This window comes from Lepus europaeus, chromosome X (genome assembly GCF_033115175.1).
Source record: "Lepus europaeus isolate LE1 chromosome X, mLepTim1.pri, whole genome shotgun sequence".
In the NCBI taxonomy this organism is placed as follows: domain Eukaryota; kingdom Metazoa; phylum Chordata; class Mammalia; order Lagomorpha; family Leporidae; genus Lepus; species Lepus europaeus.
This window is the reverse complement of record NC_084850.1, coordinates 95,271,853-95,288,802: the sequence shown is the minus strand read 5'-3', so window position 1 is coordinate 95,288,802 and position 16,950 is coordinate 95,271,853. Positions and strand designations below refer to the sequence as shown.

Here is a 16,950-nt window from a genome sequence, read left to right as displayed (position 1 = left end):
AATTTCCAGTGTACAGCTTATGGATTAAAGTGGCTTCCCCCTCCCATAACTTGCCTCCCACCCGCAACCCTCCCCTCTCGCGCTCCCTCTCCCCTTCCATTTGCATCAAGATTCATTTTCAATTCTCTTTATATACAGAAGATCAATTTAGTATAAAGATTTCAACAGTTTGCACCCACATAGAAACACAAAGTGAAACATACTGTTTGAGTACTAGTTATAGCATTAAATCACAATGTACAGCACATTAAGGACAGAGATCCCACATGAGGAGCAAGTGCACAGTGGCTCCTGTTGTTGACCCAACAAATTGACACTCTAGTTTATGGCACCAGTAACCATCCTAGGCTGTCGTCGTGAGTTGCCAAGGCTATGGAAGCCTTCCAAGTTTGCCGACTCTGATCATATCAGGCAAGGTCATAAAAGACAGAGTGAGGATAGTAACCAATGATCCTAAGAGTGGCATTTACCAGGTTTGAACAATTATACAGCATTAAGTGGGGAAGAGGACCATCAGTACACACAGGTTGGGAGTAGAGCCATTGGTGGTAGAGTAGAGGTTATGATTACAAAGGAATGAGGCCCAAGTGCGCTAGACAGGGTCTAGAACAAAGGATAGAGTCATTATTAGAGGAGCTAAGAAAGGTGCTGTCTAAGCTACAATTAAGTTTTCTGATTGGGAGGCAAATAGAACCTGACAGAAGGGGCTTGATAATAAACTGTTGGGCTTTAGGCCTTGTAAGTTAACAGGCCCAGACCTATCTATCTCTTCACATGGGGTACATCCTAAGGGAGGTGTGAACCTCCTAGGGGAAGGCACTCTGTTGAGTTTCATTACTTGGCTGGCCTGGGAGGAGAGCTGGTCAGGTAAAGGCAGGTGGCATCTCTAACAAGAAATTTACAGTTCTGCCTGCAATGTTGCTGACCCTACTTGGCTGTCCCCTCAGCTGCAGTGGTCACTTTGGAAGTTGGGCTGAGTGGAGGGCTTTTCAGCTTAGAGCCAATAAGATCTGTGGCTCTGACCTGGGCATCCTTCGACTCCAGGGCAGGTCCATTTCCAGTGATCCAACTCTTGGCAGCGCTGCCAGGGCTCTTCACAAGCTGACTTCTGCTGAAGCCCAGGCTTACCACTTTGAAAGCCACTGCAGTGGACTGGCCTGTTGGGTCTCCTTGAGGGCAGATCCCTGTACAGATCAGCCATTAATAGGCCTGCCACCCATTGCTTCTGGTGCCTAGCTTTCTTTTCCTCCTGGTTTGTGTTAAAGCAGACCAGAGGATGCAAGTCAAGGGAGTGCCCAAGTCCCATCTCTAATCTTCGGTGGCCTGAACGACAAGTCTATAGTCACAGGCATGTTCTGTAGTAGTTTTTCTAAGGTAGACAATGCCCATGAGGAAAATTATATTCTCACTTGAAAACTTTCTTTCCCTTTGGTCTGAAAGGGAGGTTTTTTTCTACTTACTGTATACTTTGCTGATGGCAAAGTGAATCTAGCTATGAGATTATTATTTAAGTTCTTATTTTGGCTATGCTATTACAGGAAAATGTTAGCCATCTCTTTTATAAGGTCTAAAGATTAAATTGTGCATCCTACAGATTCCTTCATAATAGAATTAGTTTCCTACCTTGAGGAGAATAGAGAAATGAAAGAACAAGTTGGGCTTAGAATAGAGAAATGAGGGAGCAAGTCCTAGATCGCTTGCTGACAATAGCAATATCACATGAATACTTAGCAAACCGTTTCAACCATTAGATAACAACTTAAGAAAACATTTACCAGAAGGTCCAATGCCTTCTATAAATTTTAAGAATCATGTATTTGAAAACACCTCTTAAATATCTAACATGGTGTAGTTTGTTTAACCAGTAAACTTAAGCACAACCATATAAAATGTTTTTAGTTTCTTTCTACCAACAAGTTTAAAACATATGATACACAGATTCAGGTCACACAAATTAAAATGTATCTTTGATTGATTTTAGCAGCTTTAATTTATGGACAATCTTATCCATAAGCCATTTAAAATAAAACTCTTAATAAAATTTCCCCATGTGGACATACAATATGTACACACATATAACATAGCATAGTAGACCAATATAGCAATTTTAATAATAGCTTTTAAAATCTTTAACTCTTTTTGTAGATTGCCAATTGATTTGAATTGCTTTTCGTTTTTAGTAACCTCAGTTAACCATACTTTCTCTCAGTTGGTACTGTATATACATTATTGGCTTCATCTGTTTACAGAGCCATCCCAAAGTACTGAATACAATAGAAGTGGCTGGAAAAAGTCCATAGGAACCTATAGAAGGACAGCTAAACACAGAACCAAAAATGCTTTAGTTTTATGAGCAGCAAATCATATATAACTGTGGATGACAAAAGACTTTACGTCGCCATGTTTAAAAGTATAAATTCATCAACCAACAAGAGGCACTTGCTTACTTCACAGTATTTTTGAAAGCACCTGTAGGATTTTACAATTATTTAGCCCTTTAGGCCTCTGGGACTTTATCATTAATATAACTATCATGTCTAGTAACACAAGATCATTAGACTTTTTAATTCTCAAACATTTGTATTAATAGCATTTTCCATTATAGAAACTTAAAGTTTGGTACCACATCACATCTTGACAGTACTTCTAATATAATCCAAATAGCCTGATTAGCTGGTGTCTCTATAAGATGAGAGACATAGGTCCTTCGATTTTTTCAGTTGGGCCCAAACTGGAAAAACCAAAGTCCAGGATTTACTGGAAATTTTAGAGACCAGATTGTTTGGAACTTTGATTTTTTGAATGCCTGTCAAGAATGCCAAAAAGGCTCAAAATCCAAAATAGCTGGTTGAAATAAGATTCCTTAAAATCATGACATAATATAGACCAAATTTGATCATTGTTACAGGTGATTATTCAAATCTTTGAAAATAAGCACATATTTAAATAACCCATAGCTCTTAATAAAAATTCAGCTCTTTTTGAACAACCAGAATTTAACAGACATCAAGAGAACATACTAGATTACTTTAACACATTGCTTTAACAGAGCATCAGAGTTTAATTCTATGTCAAAGAGAAGTTGAGCTTCCTGTGATCTTTTGCTGTGAGGTTTCCTTCCTTTACCTTCTTTCATATTGGTGACCATGTTTCTGTGTTTCTGTGTGTAACACATCTTTAAGCATCTTTTGCAGGGCAGGATGACTGGCAACAAATTCTTTCAGTTTCTGTTTGCTATGAAAAGTCTTAATTTCACCTTCATTCACAAATGAGAGCTTTGCAGGATATAATATTCTGGGCTGGCAGTTTTTCTCTCTTAGTACCTGGGCTATATCTCGCCATTCCCTTCTAGCTTGTAGGGTTTCTGATGAGAAGTCTGCTGTGCGTCTAACTGGAGATCCTCTGAGAGTAATCTGACGTTTCTCTCTTGCACATTTTAGGATCTTTTCTTTATGTTTCACTGTGGTGAGTTTGATTACAACATGTCGTGGTGAGGATCTCTTTTGGTCATGTTTATTAGGGGTTCTATAAACTTCCTGTACTAAGATGCCTCTGTCCTTCTCCAAACCTGGGAAATTTTCTGCTAGTATGTCACTGAAAAGGCCTTCTAATCCTTTCTCCCTCTCCATGCCTTCAGGAACTCCTAGAACCCGAATGTTGGGTTTTTTAATAGTATCCTGTAGATTAGCGACAATCTTTTTTAGATTTCTAATTTCTTCTTCTTTTCTTTGGTTTGCCTGTTTCCTTTCCTGTTCTCTGTCTTCTAAGTCTGATATTCTCTCTTCTGCTTCGCCCATTCTGTTTTTAAGGCTCTCTAATGTGTTTGTCATTTGATCTATTGAATTCTTCATTTCATTATGATTTCTCGTCACTATCACAGTTTCTTGTTCTACTAGTTGTTTCATTTTGTTTTGATTCCTCCTTAATATTTCATTTTCATGAGAGAGATTTTCTATCTTGTCCATTAAGGATTTCTGTAGTTCAAGAATTTGTTTTTGAGAACTTCTTAATGTTCTTATCAATTTTTTGAGATCTGCTTCTTGCATTTCTTCGACCTCATCATCTTCATAATCTTGAATTGGGGTGTCTTTTTCATTTGTGGGTGTCATAGTATCTTCCTTGTTCTTGTTACCTCGGTTTTTGCGTTTGTTGTTTGGCATGTTGGAGATATTTGGTTTCTTCACTGTGGTGTTTTTTCTTGGACTGTCTGCTTTCGGTGGAGCCTTAGAGGCTTGAGATGAGTGTGGCCTGAGAGCTGTGTTTGGTTCCTCAGGGTTGAGGGTGTGTCAAAGATGACACTCCCAGGTTAGGTGTGGTAAATCTCTCTTTCTTTCTTTCTTTTTTTGATTCAAAAGGGAAGTAATTCCGCACAGCTGAATGTAATTGTAGGTAGTTAGGCAAATGATATACCCACAGGAGCCAGAGATTGGAAGCTCTTTCCCAAGGACCACACAGGGAATCTGTGCTGCCCTCAGTGTGGGCTCCAATTCTCCTGCAGTCTCCTACTAGGTTGCCAAGTTAGATGCTAATCTCCTGTTATTTCACCTCTCCCCCCAGAGTCAGGTTTTTCTGCTAGGCTCAGGGCTGGTGCAGACCTGAGGTCGCCTTGCTTATGACGTATGACCAAAATGGCCCCTGCTCTTTGTATTGCTTGCCTTTGAGGGGTGAGTGGAGAGAGAGAAACTCGTGTCCGTATCGGTCACTTTTTTTTTTTCCTCTCTCTCTTCTAGTTATCCTGGTGAACTTTTCCCCACGGAGTTTCAAGCCTCATTCCCTCTAGTCTCCTCTTTCCGCTTGCCCGCTGGTGTTTCGGGCTATTGAGGTTCGGCTCACCTCGCGTTCCAGCGCTGGTGTGTTGAGTCTGCCGCTGGTGTCCCGAACTTGGGCTCCCACGCTCTCCATGTAGGTCCACAGTGAATCACTAGTTCCAGAAGAGTTTCTTCTGTTTTTTCCCCTACTCTTCCTTGACCCTGCGGTATCTCCACTTTTATTAACCTGTCTCTCGCCCGGACTAATAGTGTGCCCCCTTCCTATTCCGCCATCTTGCTGTTCTCTCTCCCTTTTTGATTCTATCAGTTAGTATTAGCAGGCACTAGTCTTGTTTGTGTGATTCCTTTGACTCTTAGACCTATCAGAGTCATCAATTGTGAACTGAAATTGATCACTTGGACTAGTGAGATGGCATTGGTACATGCATGGATTAAAGACTTAAATCTACGACCCAAAACCATCAAATTATTAGAGAGCATTGGAGAAACCCTGCAAGATATAGGTACAGGCAAAGACTTCTTGGAAAATACCCCAGAAGCACAGGCAGTCAAAACCAAAATTAACATTTGGGATTGCATCAAATTCAGAAGTTTCTGTACTGCAAAAGAAACAGTCAGGAAAGTGAAGAGGCATCCGACAGAATGGGAAAAATATTTGCAAACTATGCTACAGATAAAGGGTTGATGACCAGAATCTACAAAGAATCAAGAAAATCCACAACAACAAAACAAACAACCCACTTAAGAGATGGGCCAAGGACCTCAATAGACATTTTTCAAAAGAGGAAATCCAAGTGGCCAACAGACATATGAAAAAATGTTCAAGATCACTAGCCATCAGGGAAATGCAAATCAAAACCGCAATGAGGTTTCACCTCATCCCGGTGAGAATGGCTCACATTCAGAAATCTACCAACAATAGATGCTGGAGAGGATGTGGGGAAAAAGGGACATTAACCCACTGTTGGTGGGAATGCAAACTGGTTAAACCACTATGGAAGTCAGTCTGGAGATTCCTCAGAAACCTGAACATAACCCTTCCATACAACCCAACCATCCCACTCCTTGGAATTTACCAAAAGGAAATTAAATTGGCAAACAAAAAAGCAGTCTGCACCTTAATGTTTATTGCAGCTCAATTCTCAATAGCTAAGACCTGGAACCAACCCAAATGCCCATCAACAGTAGACTGGATAAAGAAATTATGGGACATGTACTCCATAGAATACTATACAGCAGTCGAAAACAATGAAACCCGGTCATTTGCAACAAGATGGAGGAATCTGGAAAACATTATGTTGAGTGAATTAAGCCAGTCCCTAAGAGACAAATATCATTTGTTCTCCCTGATCGGCGACAACTAACTGAGCACCAAAGGGGAAACCTGTTGAAGTGAAATGGACACTATAAGAAACAATGACCTGCTCAGCTCTTGTCCTGACTCTTGATGTACAATGTAATACTTTATCCTTTTTAGTATTTTGTTGTTGTTGTTGTTGTTGTTGTTCTAGTACTAGTGGTTGAACTCTGTAATTAACACACAATTATTCTTAGGTGTCTAAATTTTAACTGAAAAGTGATCCCTGTTAAATTTAAGAGTGGGAAAAAGAGAGGGAGGAGATGTACAATTTGGGACATGCTCAATTGGACTTGTCCCAAATGCTGCAGTTAGAAATGTGTCAGGGGATTCCAGTACAATCCCTAGTCGGTTTTTTTTTAAGATTTTATTTATTTATTTATTTATTTGAGAGGTAAAGTTTCAGACAATGACAGGGAGAGACAGAGAGAGAGGTCTTCCTTCTTCTGGTTCACTCCCCAAATGGCTGCAGAGGCCGGAGCTGCACTGCTCTGAAGCCAGGAACCAGGAGATTCTTCCTGGTCTCACACACAAGTGCAGGGGCCCAAGGACTTGGGCCATCTTGTACTGCTTTCCCAGGCCATAGCAGAGAGCTGGATTGGAAGAGAAGCAGCCGGGACTTGAACTGGCACCCCTATGCAATGCCGCTGCTGCAGGTGGAGGATTAACCCACATTACCACAGCACTGGCCTCATCTCCTAGTCATTCCTCATGCCTTTTTCTTATTAGCATTTCTATGTACTTGTGTATTTTTTGTTTTGCACACACCCTCTGCTCCACGTCAAATCCTGGTGTGGAATTTAACCCTTTTACAGTTTTCCATAATTAATCTATTCCAAGAGTGGTTTTGAGAGTAATATAAGAAGAGCTATATCCACCCCTTCTTTCCTACACGTGTTCCAATTCTATCTTCCTCTCTCTTGTCTTCTTTCCATTTCTTCTCATCTCCAGCCTCAACCACCTGGACACTGAAAGGGCCTGAACTTTCATTAGTCATAGTGAAAGTCAAACACGTTTGTAAATCAAGAAGTTGGTGCCATTATTAGATCAGAAAGCATAACCACTGGAAGATAATGCAGAGAGTGTGGCCAGTGAGTTTCATAAAGAATGAATCCCATGGATTATTCTGAAAGGATGCCAAATAATCGTCTCTCCGGGAAAATGTGTTGTTCCTTTCATGAAGTCCATAGTTACATTAAGTCCAAATATTGACAGTGAAGAAAAGGTAAAGGTATCATAGCCAAACTTTGGGTCATAGAATATGACAAAGAAATAAATAATTTGGGGTTGTAGTTTGAGCATGAAATCTCAGGGAATTCCAAGGCATTTTGGTAGTTTGAGGGGACAACCAGGGTAGTATATTTAAAATTGGGGCTATCCAGGTTTGGCCTTGCAGTACAGAGGTTAAGCTGCTGCCTGTGATGCTGGCATCCCATATCAGTGCTGGTTTGAGTCCCAGCTGCTCTACTTCTGATCCAGTTCTCTGGTAATGCATGGGCAAAAGCAACAGAAGGTGGCCCAATTGCTTGTACCTGTGGACCCACGTGGGAGGCCCTGATGAAGCTCCTAGGTTCTGTCTGGCCGTGCCCTTGCTGTTGAAGCCATTTGGGGCATGAACCAGTTGATGAAAGACCTCTGCCTCTTTCTCTGCCAACCCCACTTGTAACTTTGCCTTTCAAGTAAATAAATAAATAATTAATAATCGGACCATCCATAATAATCTGGGATATAGGGTCACTACAATATCTGCTATGAGTGGATTTGGAATCACAGAGACCTCTAAGAGGTTAATGAAGAGCTGCTTAAGGCTCTTAGTAGAATAATAATAAGGCTCTTATGTCAGACATTAGGTCTAAAGCCAGAGGTCTAGACAAGAGTTTTGGTATAGATGTCAAATGTAGGCAAAAATTAAGTCTAGAGACATGTATAGGAGAACTTCACTATGATAATAATGATAATGACAAAAAGAAGGAAAAGTTGGTTTGAAGATCAAACAAATAATTCTGATCAATGAGTTGTGATCATTTTCAGACTGGAGTATAACCATTTGCCTTGTACCTCTACCAACATTTTCCACCTCAATGATTATAAAGTCACATATCACATGGGGCTGGCATTGTGTAATGAGTTAAGCCATGTTACAGCAACGGATTGAGTACTGTCTGCTCCACTTCTGGTCCATCTTCCTGGTAATAAACCAGGGAAATCAGTGGAAGACGGCCCAAGTTCTCGGGCCCCTGCCATGCAAGTGAAAGATTTGGATGAAGCTCCTGTCTCCTCACTTTGGCATGGCTCATTCCTGGCCATTGCGGCCATTCTGGGCAGTGAACCAGCTGATAGAAGATTCTCGTTCTGTTGTTCTTTTGTTCTCTCTTTGTCTCTCTCTCTTTGTGTGTCTCTCCCTCTCTCCCTCTCTGTGTGTAACTCTGCCTTTTGATGAAATAAATAAATCTTTAAAATTTACATATCACAAAAGGACCTGGATTGACCTAGGTCCCTGAATGATTAAATTGAGCACAGCTCCCAAGATGAGCCATGCTGGACATTTAGCATGAGTGAAAAATTAACTTTGTTATATTAAATCACTGAAATCTTGGAGCTGTTACTGTAGCATAATTCAGTTTATCCTGGTTACTCTTGATACAGAAATTGTCTGTAATTAATACGGTTGCTAATTCAGCTATTATTCTTTAGGTCTTTATTGTGATCCAGACGTAGTTATAGGTTCTGTGGAAAGAGCAGTAAAGAGGACAAAGTTTGTGCCATCATATGAGACAGAGCATAGTTGGGGAGATAAAGACTATACATATATAAGCATAACAAATAAAAACAAAACAGGGTTAAAGAGTTATGGGGAGATATTTAAATAGAGTGGTCAGGGAATACATCTCTATGGAGGTTGGATTTGAGCAGGTTTTTTTTTTAATTTTTATTTTTTGACAGGCAGAGTGGATAGTGAGAGAGAGAGACAGAGAGAAAGGTCTTCCTTTTTGCCGTTGGTTCACCCTCCAATGGCCGCTGCGGCCGGCGCATTGTGCTGATCCGAAGGCAGGAGCCAGGCACTTCTCCTGGTCTCCCATGCGGGTGCAGGGCCCAAAGACTTGGGCCATCCTCCACTGCCTTCCCGGGCCATAGCAGAGAGCTGGCCTGGAAGAGGGGCAACCGGGATAGAATCCGGCGCCCCAACCGGGACTAGAACCCGGTGTGCTGGCGCCGCAAGGTGGAGGATTAGCCTGTTAAGCCACAGCGCCGGCCAAGCAGTTTTAAATGTAGTGAGAAAGTAAACCATGAAAATGTCAATTAGAAAGTATTCTAGGTAGAAGATGCTGCAAATGTCATAAGAAGTCAATATGGCTGGGATGCAAAGAACATGAAAGAGGCCAGCGCCGTGGCTCAACAGGCTAATCCTCCGCCTTGTGGCGCCAGCACATCGGGTTCTAGTCCTGGTCAGGGTGCCGGATTCTGTCCTGGTTGCCCCTCTTCCAGGCCAGCTCTCTGCTATGGCCCGGGAGTGCAGTGGAGGATGGCCCAAGTGCTTGGGCCCTGCACCCCATGGGAGACCAGGATAAGCACCTGGCTCCTGCCTTCGGATCAGCGCGGTGCGCCGGCTGCAGCACGCCAGCCACGGCGGCCATTGGAGGGTGAACCAACGGCACAAGGAAGACCTTTCTCTCACTGTTCACTCTGCCTGTCAAAAATAAAAAATAAATAAATAAATAAAAAATAAAAAACAAAGAACATGAAGGAGAGTGGAAAATTCGTTACAGAATTAGCTAAGTCATATATAGTGCTTTGTAAATCATCATAAGGACTTTTCAATTTTTTGTACATCTAGGGGCACTACAAAAAGTTCAAGGAGGCCGGCGCCGTGGCTTACTAGGCTAATCCTCCACCTGCGGCGCCGGCACCCCAGGTTCTAGTCCCGGTTGGGGCGCCGGATTCTGTCCTGGTTGCTCCTCTTCCAGTCCAGCTCTCTGCTGTGGCCCGGGAGTGCAGTGGAGAATGGCCCAAGTGCTTGGGCCCTGCACCCACATGGGAGACCAGGGCGAAGCACCTGGCTCCTGGCTTCGGATCGGCGCAGCAGCAACGCGCTGGCTGTAGCGGCCACTTGGGTGAACCAACGGAAAAAGAAAGACCTTTCTCTCTGTCTCTCTCTCTCACTGTCCAGCTCTGCCTGTCAAAAAAAAATTTTTAAAAAAGTTCATGGAAATGGAATTAAAAGATACACTTATTTTGGTGCAATTTTTGAAATTCTTTTTCATAAATTTTTCTTGAAAGTTTGGAAGACCCCATCATATATATTGAATTCTTAGTACATGCTACAGCCTACACTGAGACTTTGCATGCTTTATATGGTTTAATAATTATAATGACTCTATGAAACAACTACTATTAATACTCCAATATTGTAGATAAATTTGTTGATGCTCAGAATGATTGATTTCCAAAGACCAAAAACTAGTAAGGGGTAGAGACAAGTTTCAGATTCAAGGATTCTGACATGATAGCCCAAATTCCTCACTTCAACTATATGCTATTTTCTTATATAGATAGTCCATGTTTGTGTCACAGAAGTGGAGTCTGAGTATTCAAAGGTCCAAAGATTTGGACCAAGCAGCAAAGTATGAGTAGAAATTGAGTTTAAACATATGGCCTATAGATAAGTTCTAGAACAATTAATTAGAAAAAATGTTGTATAATGGAATTCAGAGTACACATTGGAGATATTCTTGTGAGACCTACTGCTTCCAGCTATTTGGAATAATGAGCATGTCTGGGTTGGATATCTGAGTGAATAGGGAATTAGGAGGAAGCATTCCATTAGGAAATCACAGGTAAAATGATTTTTATGATGTCACTGAATTGGTTAAAGTATACAGTGACATTTTAATTTCTAAAATCAATTTATATTTTCTAGTCTTCATCTTATTATTAATCATTTTTCTCTTTGAGTATAACTGCTGAACATTTTCATTGCAACAACCTTCACCTTTGGGCTCTGTAACACACCAGTCTAGGTTATCCTTACATACTTATATCTCTGACCCTTCTTTTCTTTTTTTTAAACTTTTATTTAATAAATATAAATTTTGAAAGTACAACTTTTGGATTATATCGACTTTTCCCCCCATGATCTCCCTCCCATCCACAAGCATCCCATCTCCCACTCCCTCTCCCATCCCATTCTTCATCAAGATTCATTTTCAATTATCATTATATACAGAAGATCAACTTATTATATACCAAGTAAAGATTTCAACAGATTGCACCCACACAGACACACAAAGTATAAAATACTGTTTGAGTAGTAGTTTTACCATTAATTCATACAGTACAACACATTAAGGACAGAGATCCTACATGGGGAGCAAGTGTACAGTGACTCCCATTGTTGATTTAACAATTGACACTCTTATTTATGATGTCAGTAATCACCCGACAAATAAACTTTAACACCAAAGCTGTTAAGAGAGACAAAGAAGGGCACTATATAATGATTAAGGGATCAATTCAACAGGAAGATGTAACTATTATAAACATATATGCACCTAATTACAGGGTACCGGGTTATTTAAAAGAAGATATGTTAAGGGACTTAAAGGGAGACTTAGACTCCAATGCAATAGTATTGGGGGACTTCAATACTCCACTTTCAGCAATGAACAGATCGACCCTTCTTTTCTTTCTTTGCCTTATAAGGCTCTTTTTTTTTTTTTTGTATTACCATTAAATATTGGTGTTCTCAAGTACTCCATCCTGAGATTCCTGCTCTTCTCCCTCTATATACTTGCCTTTGGTGATCACATTAATTTTGTGATCACATTTCATATCCTTCCTCATGAGTCTCAAATTCATATCTTCATCCTAGTCTTTCCTCAACCTTCCTGATATTCATCTCTACTTTTATATTACAAATTCCAATTTTAATGGAAAACTATTGTACTGTTCTTACAGGGATGTTCTGTGATATTTCACACAAATTATTACCTCAGTCTTTTTAGAATTATACCTTCTTTAACCTCTATGACAACAAAATTGATAATTCTTCTATTACTGCTAATACTTGTATTTTTTGGGTATTACTTCTTGTCCCCTTTGAGTGTATCTACTCTGCCTAATTATTAAGAATTTCTGCTTCCTAAATTTCCGTATATGGTACACTACTCTTTACTTGACACTCTATTTTGAAGTGATCTTATCCATTTCATGACCTCAAGGATTAGCCATGATATTATTCATATATTTAACAGTTACTAGATATGATATAGAAAACTCTCAGATTTCTTATAATTATCTCACATGATCAACACATTTAAACAGAAAACATCATTATAAGCCTTCTTATTTTTATTTTTAATTATTTTTAGAAAGCTTTCATTTAATGAATATAAATACAGCTTTAGGAATATAGCCGTTCTTCCCCCCATACCTGCCCTTCCACCCCCACTCCCGTCCCACCTCCTACTCCCTCTCCCATCCCATCCCATTCTTCATTAAGAGTCATTTTTAATTATCTTTATATACAGAAGACTAACTCTATACTAAGTAATGATTTCAACAGTTTGGAAACACACAGACACACAAAGTATTAAGTACTGTTTGAAGACAAGTTTTACAGTGAATTCTCATGGTACAACTCATTAAGGACAGAGGTCCCTACATGGGGAGTAAGTACACAGTGACTCCTGTTGTTGATTTAACAATTGATACTCTTATTTATGACGTCAGTGATCACCTGAGTCTCTTGTCATGAGCTGCCAAGGCTATGGAAGCGTTTTGAGTCTACAGACTCTGTTAGTGTTTAGACAGAGAAGGGTACATCTTTCTTTGATGGCCCCTTCTTTCCACTGGGATCTCACTCACAGAGATCCTTCATGTAGGTCATTTTTGCCACAATGTCTTGGCTTTCCATGCCTGAAATGCTCTCATGGGCTTTTCAGCCAGTTCTAAATGCCTTAAGGGCTAATTCTGAGGTCAGAGTGCATTTTAAGGCATTTGTCACTCTGTGAGTCTGCTGTGTGACCTGCTTCCCATGTTGGGTCATTCTCTCCTTTTTAATTCTATGCATTGTTATTACCAGATACTTGGTATTATTTATGTCATCCTTTTGACACTTAATCCTATCTATATGATCAGTTACACACTTAATATGATTGCTTTAACATGTGAGATGAGTACCACTCAACATAATGAGATTTCAAGTCCCAAAGTCTACATCTCCACTTGGATCTCCACTGGTGGCATCAGAATTCATTCAACTAAGTCATAGATCAGGAACCATTTGTTTTTTTATTATTTATTTTTTAAATTTTTAACTGTTATAAAATTGTATGTATTTATGGCATATCATATAATGTTCCAATTCATGTATACACTGTGTAATGTCCAATCAGGATAAACATCTCCTAAGACATTAGTGATTCACCAATTCACTTATTTTACTTGACTTGTTTCACTGATCATAAGAACTTCTAGTTCTATCATGCTATTGCAAATGACAAAATTTAATCCTTTTAATGGCTGAATAGCATTCTGTTGTTTATAGATACTGCATTTTAATTATCCATTCAAATGGATATCCAAATGGGCATTTACATTGATTCCATATCTTGACCACAGTGAATCCACAGTAAACATGGGAGTGCAGATGTCTCTTCAACAGACTAATTCCATTTACCTTGGCTACATACCCAATACTGGATCAAATGGTAGTTTTATTTTTAGTTTTTTAGTTTTTGAAGAATCTCCAAACTGTTTACCATAATTGCTGTACTAATTTAAATTTCCGCACTTGACAAGAAGTTAATAACTAGAATACATAAGGAGCTAAAATCAATAGCAGAAATACCTAAAGAATCCAATTATGATTGGCAGTAAGAGGCATTTCCCAAAGGGAAACACAGATGGCCAACAGATATATTAAACACTGCTCAATATCACTGCCTTGGCCAGTTTTTCATTACTTAACTAAAATACCTGAAAGGAGCTTTTTGGAAAGCAAAAGGTTTATTTCAGCTTGAGTTTGGAGGTTCATAGTTCAATATTTGGTGGCCCTGAAAGTCTGGCATTATGTGGAAGCTGGCACTGGCAGAACATGTACAGAGAAACCATCACATGATGAGCCAGAAAGGGCAGACACAGGAAGAACAGCGGCATAATTAACCAACTCTCTTATGAAAAATGTCTCCCAAGGGCAAGCCTCCTGTGACCTAAAGACAAACCTCTTTGCCCATCTCCTAGATGCCAAAACTGGACCAGGTATGTGCCCTAATCTATCAACCATTAGCATTAATCCATTAACTATTAACATAAGATTTTTTTTAAAAGAGGTGTCAAGCACAAACTCCCTGAGCTTGCCTTCCTCCCCATCTTCTGACATTTTGGCTTATACCTCTTTTTTATTTTTTTTGACAGGCAGAGTTAGATAGAGAAAAGTTAGACAAAGAAAAGTCTTCCTTTTCCATTGGTTCACTCCCCAAATGGCCACTACGGCCAGCACGCTGCGCCGATCTGAAGCCAGGAGCCAGGTGCTTCCCCCTGGTTTCCCATGCAGATGCAGGGCCCAAGCACTTGGGCCATCCTCCACTGCCTTCCCGGGTCACAGCAGAGAGCTGGACTGGAAGAGTCCAGCCGGTACTAGAACCCGGGTTGCCGGCGCCAAAGGCGGAGGATTAGCCTAGTGAGCTGCGGCGCTGGCCCAACATAAGATTTTGAGGGTTAAATTTCTGTATGAGTTTAGAAAGGTAAGTATTATTTAATCCATAGCAACTACTAGTCAAAATGGAAATGAAAACCACAATGAGATACTACCTCATTCTAGTTAGATGTGCTATTATCAAAAAGGTAACATATAACAAATGCTAAAAAATGATGTAGAGAAAATAAAACACTTGCATACTGTTAGTCAAAATATAAATTAGTATAGGTACCATTCTTGTCTCTCAGCTGTGGTCACCCCCAGCAATGGATGAATCACCAATATTTGGCAACTTTCTCCTCTCTGAAACTTTGATCATGCTGTGACTCCTGACTTCTGTGAGAATCTATTCTGCTTCCCTCCTACACCTATTGAAACCCTTCCGTATTTTATCTGCCTAATGACTACTTATTCCTTAAAACTCCATTCAGATGTTACCTCATCCAGGAGGCTTTCCTTGATTTCTATAATGTAATTTAAGTGCTTCCTCTTTGGTATCCCCAGAAAACTCATAATGATGAATGAAATACACGTTGATTCATCACTCTTGTTTTCTAGCATATCTGGGGTTATATCTGAGCTGGGATATAGAAAACTGATAGAATTAGTTCTACGATGGCTTAAGATCCAAGCCTTATCACACCTAGATCACTTTAATGGAAAAACTAGTTAAAAATAACTAGTTAGACTTCTCAGAGGCAAGCTATGCACAGGCTCCTAGTCTCATCTTTTATACTTTGCTACTGGCTGGTAGGCCTACTCAGTTTTGCTTCTGGGTGAATGTTTCTGGTGTGTTGGTTGACAACACAAATGCCTTTTTTCTCACATGACTCTTCTGCCCATTTGTCTTTCCTCTTCATCAGATCTTGGACAAAGCCCTTGATCACACACTCGTATCTATTCAGGCCTCCAGGATGACATTCCTTTGTAAGATTTCACAACATGACAAACTTTTACCTAGTTTTCTACATCTGGTTATTTCCTCAAATAACCCATTCCAAACCACAAATCAAAACATGTTATTCAAGGCCGACACTGTGGCATAGCGGGTGCTGCTTCTGCCTGCAGTGCCTGTAATCCCATATGGGCACCTTCCAGTCCTGGCTGCTCCACTTCTGATCCAGCTCTCTGCTATGGCCTGGGAAAGCAGTAGAAGATGGCCCAAGTCCTTGGGCCTCTGCACTTGCGTGGAAGACCTGGAAGAAGCTTCTGGCTCCTGGCTTTAGATCGGCACAGTTCCAGCCATTGTGGCCATTTGAGAAGTGAACCAGCGATGGAAGACCGACCTCTCTCTCTCTCTCTCTCTCTGCCTCTCTGTAACTCTGCCTTTCAAATACTAAATAAATCTTTTTTTTTAAAAAAAAACATGTTATTCTGTTTGGAAACTTTGAATATTTTATAATTACTTATGGCACCTTTTACAAATATATACTTGATCACTTATATCAACAGATGTCCTCAGGGCATCCTGAGACATCTGTATTCTCTAATCACTTTATGTTCAGCTATTTACTTTTAGCCACTAGATAGCTCTTCTTTTACTGTATTCTCAGCTACATATTGATGAGAATATTTACACGTTTTACTCAGAATTTGTAAGTGATTTTAATGATTGGGGAAGGTTTTTAAAATCATATAGTTGATCATGTGGTTGTAAGAAATTAAAACTTGGAAACAAACTACAAACAAAAAGAAAAAAACTGAAAAATGAGGAATCAGAATTTTATTAACAATTATACTTTGTGGAGAAATTATGGTGATTTTCACTTTTTCTTTATATTTGTTAATCTTTTTCAAAATATTTACAGTGCACATGCATTAATTTAAATGAAAAAGGATTTATTTCTTTTAGAAACAAAATCATTTTCATTCAGCTGTTTATATTCTAGAATTCAAATTCAAGGAATAGTAAAAATATATCACAGTATAATATATAATTTTATATATTTCTATATTATATAAAATTAAAATTACATAATATATAAAATTATATATATTATATAATATATAAAATATATGATCTTACATAATACATATATTATATAAAATCAATTCTCCAATGCTGAAAAAAAATAGAGACAGATGTTTAGCACAGTGTTTAAGATGCCCCTTGGGAAACTCATATT

At 39.5% G+C, this 16,950-nt stretch overlaps 1 protein-coding gene across 1 annotated transcript in view; it reads left to right on the top strand.

Moving 5' to 3' along the window:
• Positions 1 to 15,779, top strand: part of RRAGB (Ras related GTP binding B) — a 103,977-nt gene extending 88,198 nt beyond the window's left edge. The window contains exon 10 of the mRNA XM_062183676.1: positions 15,688 to 15,779. Within this exon, the coding sequence (XP_062039660.1) occupies positions 15,688 to 15,707 (20 nt within the window). The 3' untranslated portion in view covers positions 15,708 to 15,779. The remainder of the gene's footprint in view (positions 1 to 15,687) is intronic.
• The last annotated feature ends 1,171 nt before the right edge of the window (positions 15,780 to 16,950 follow it).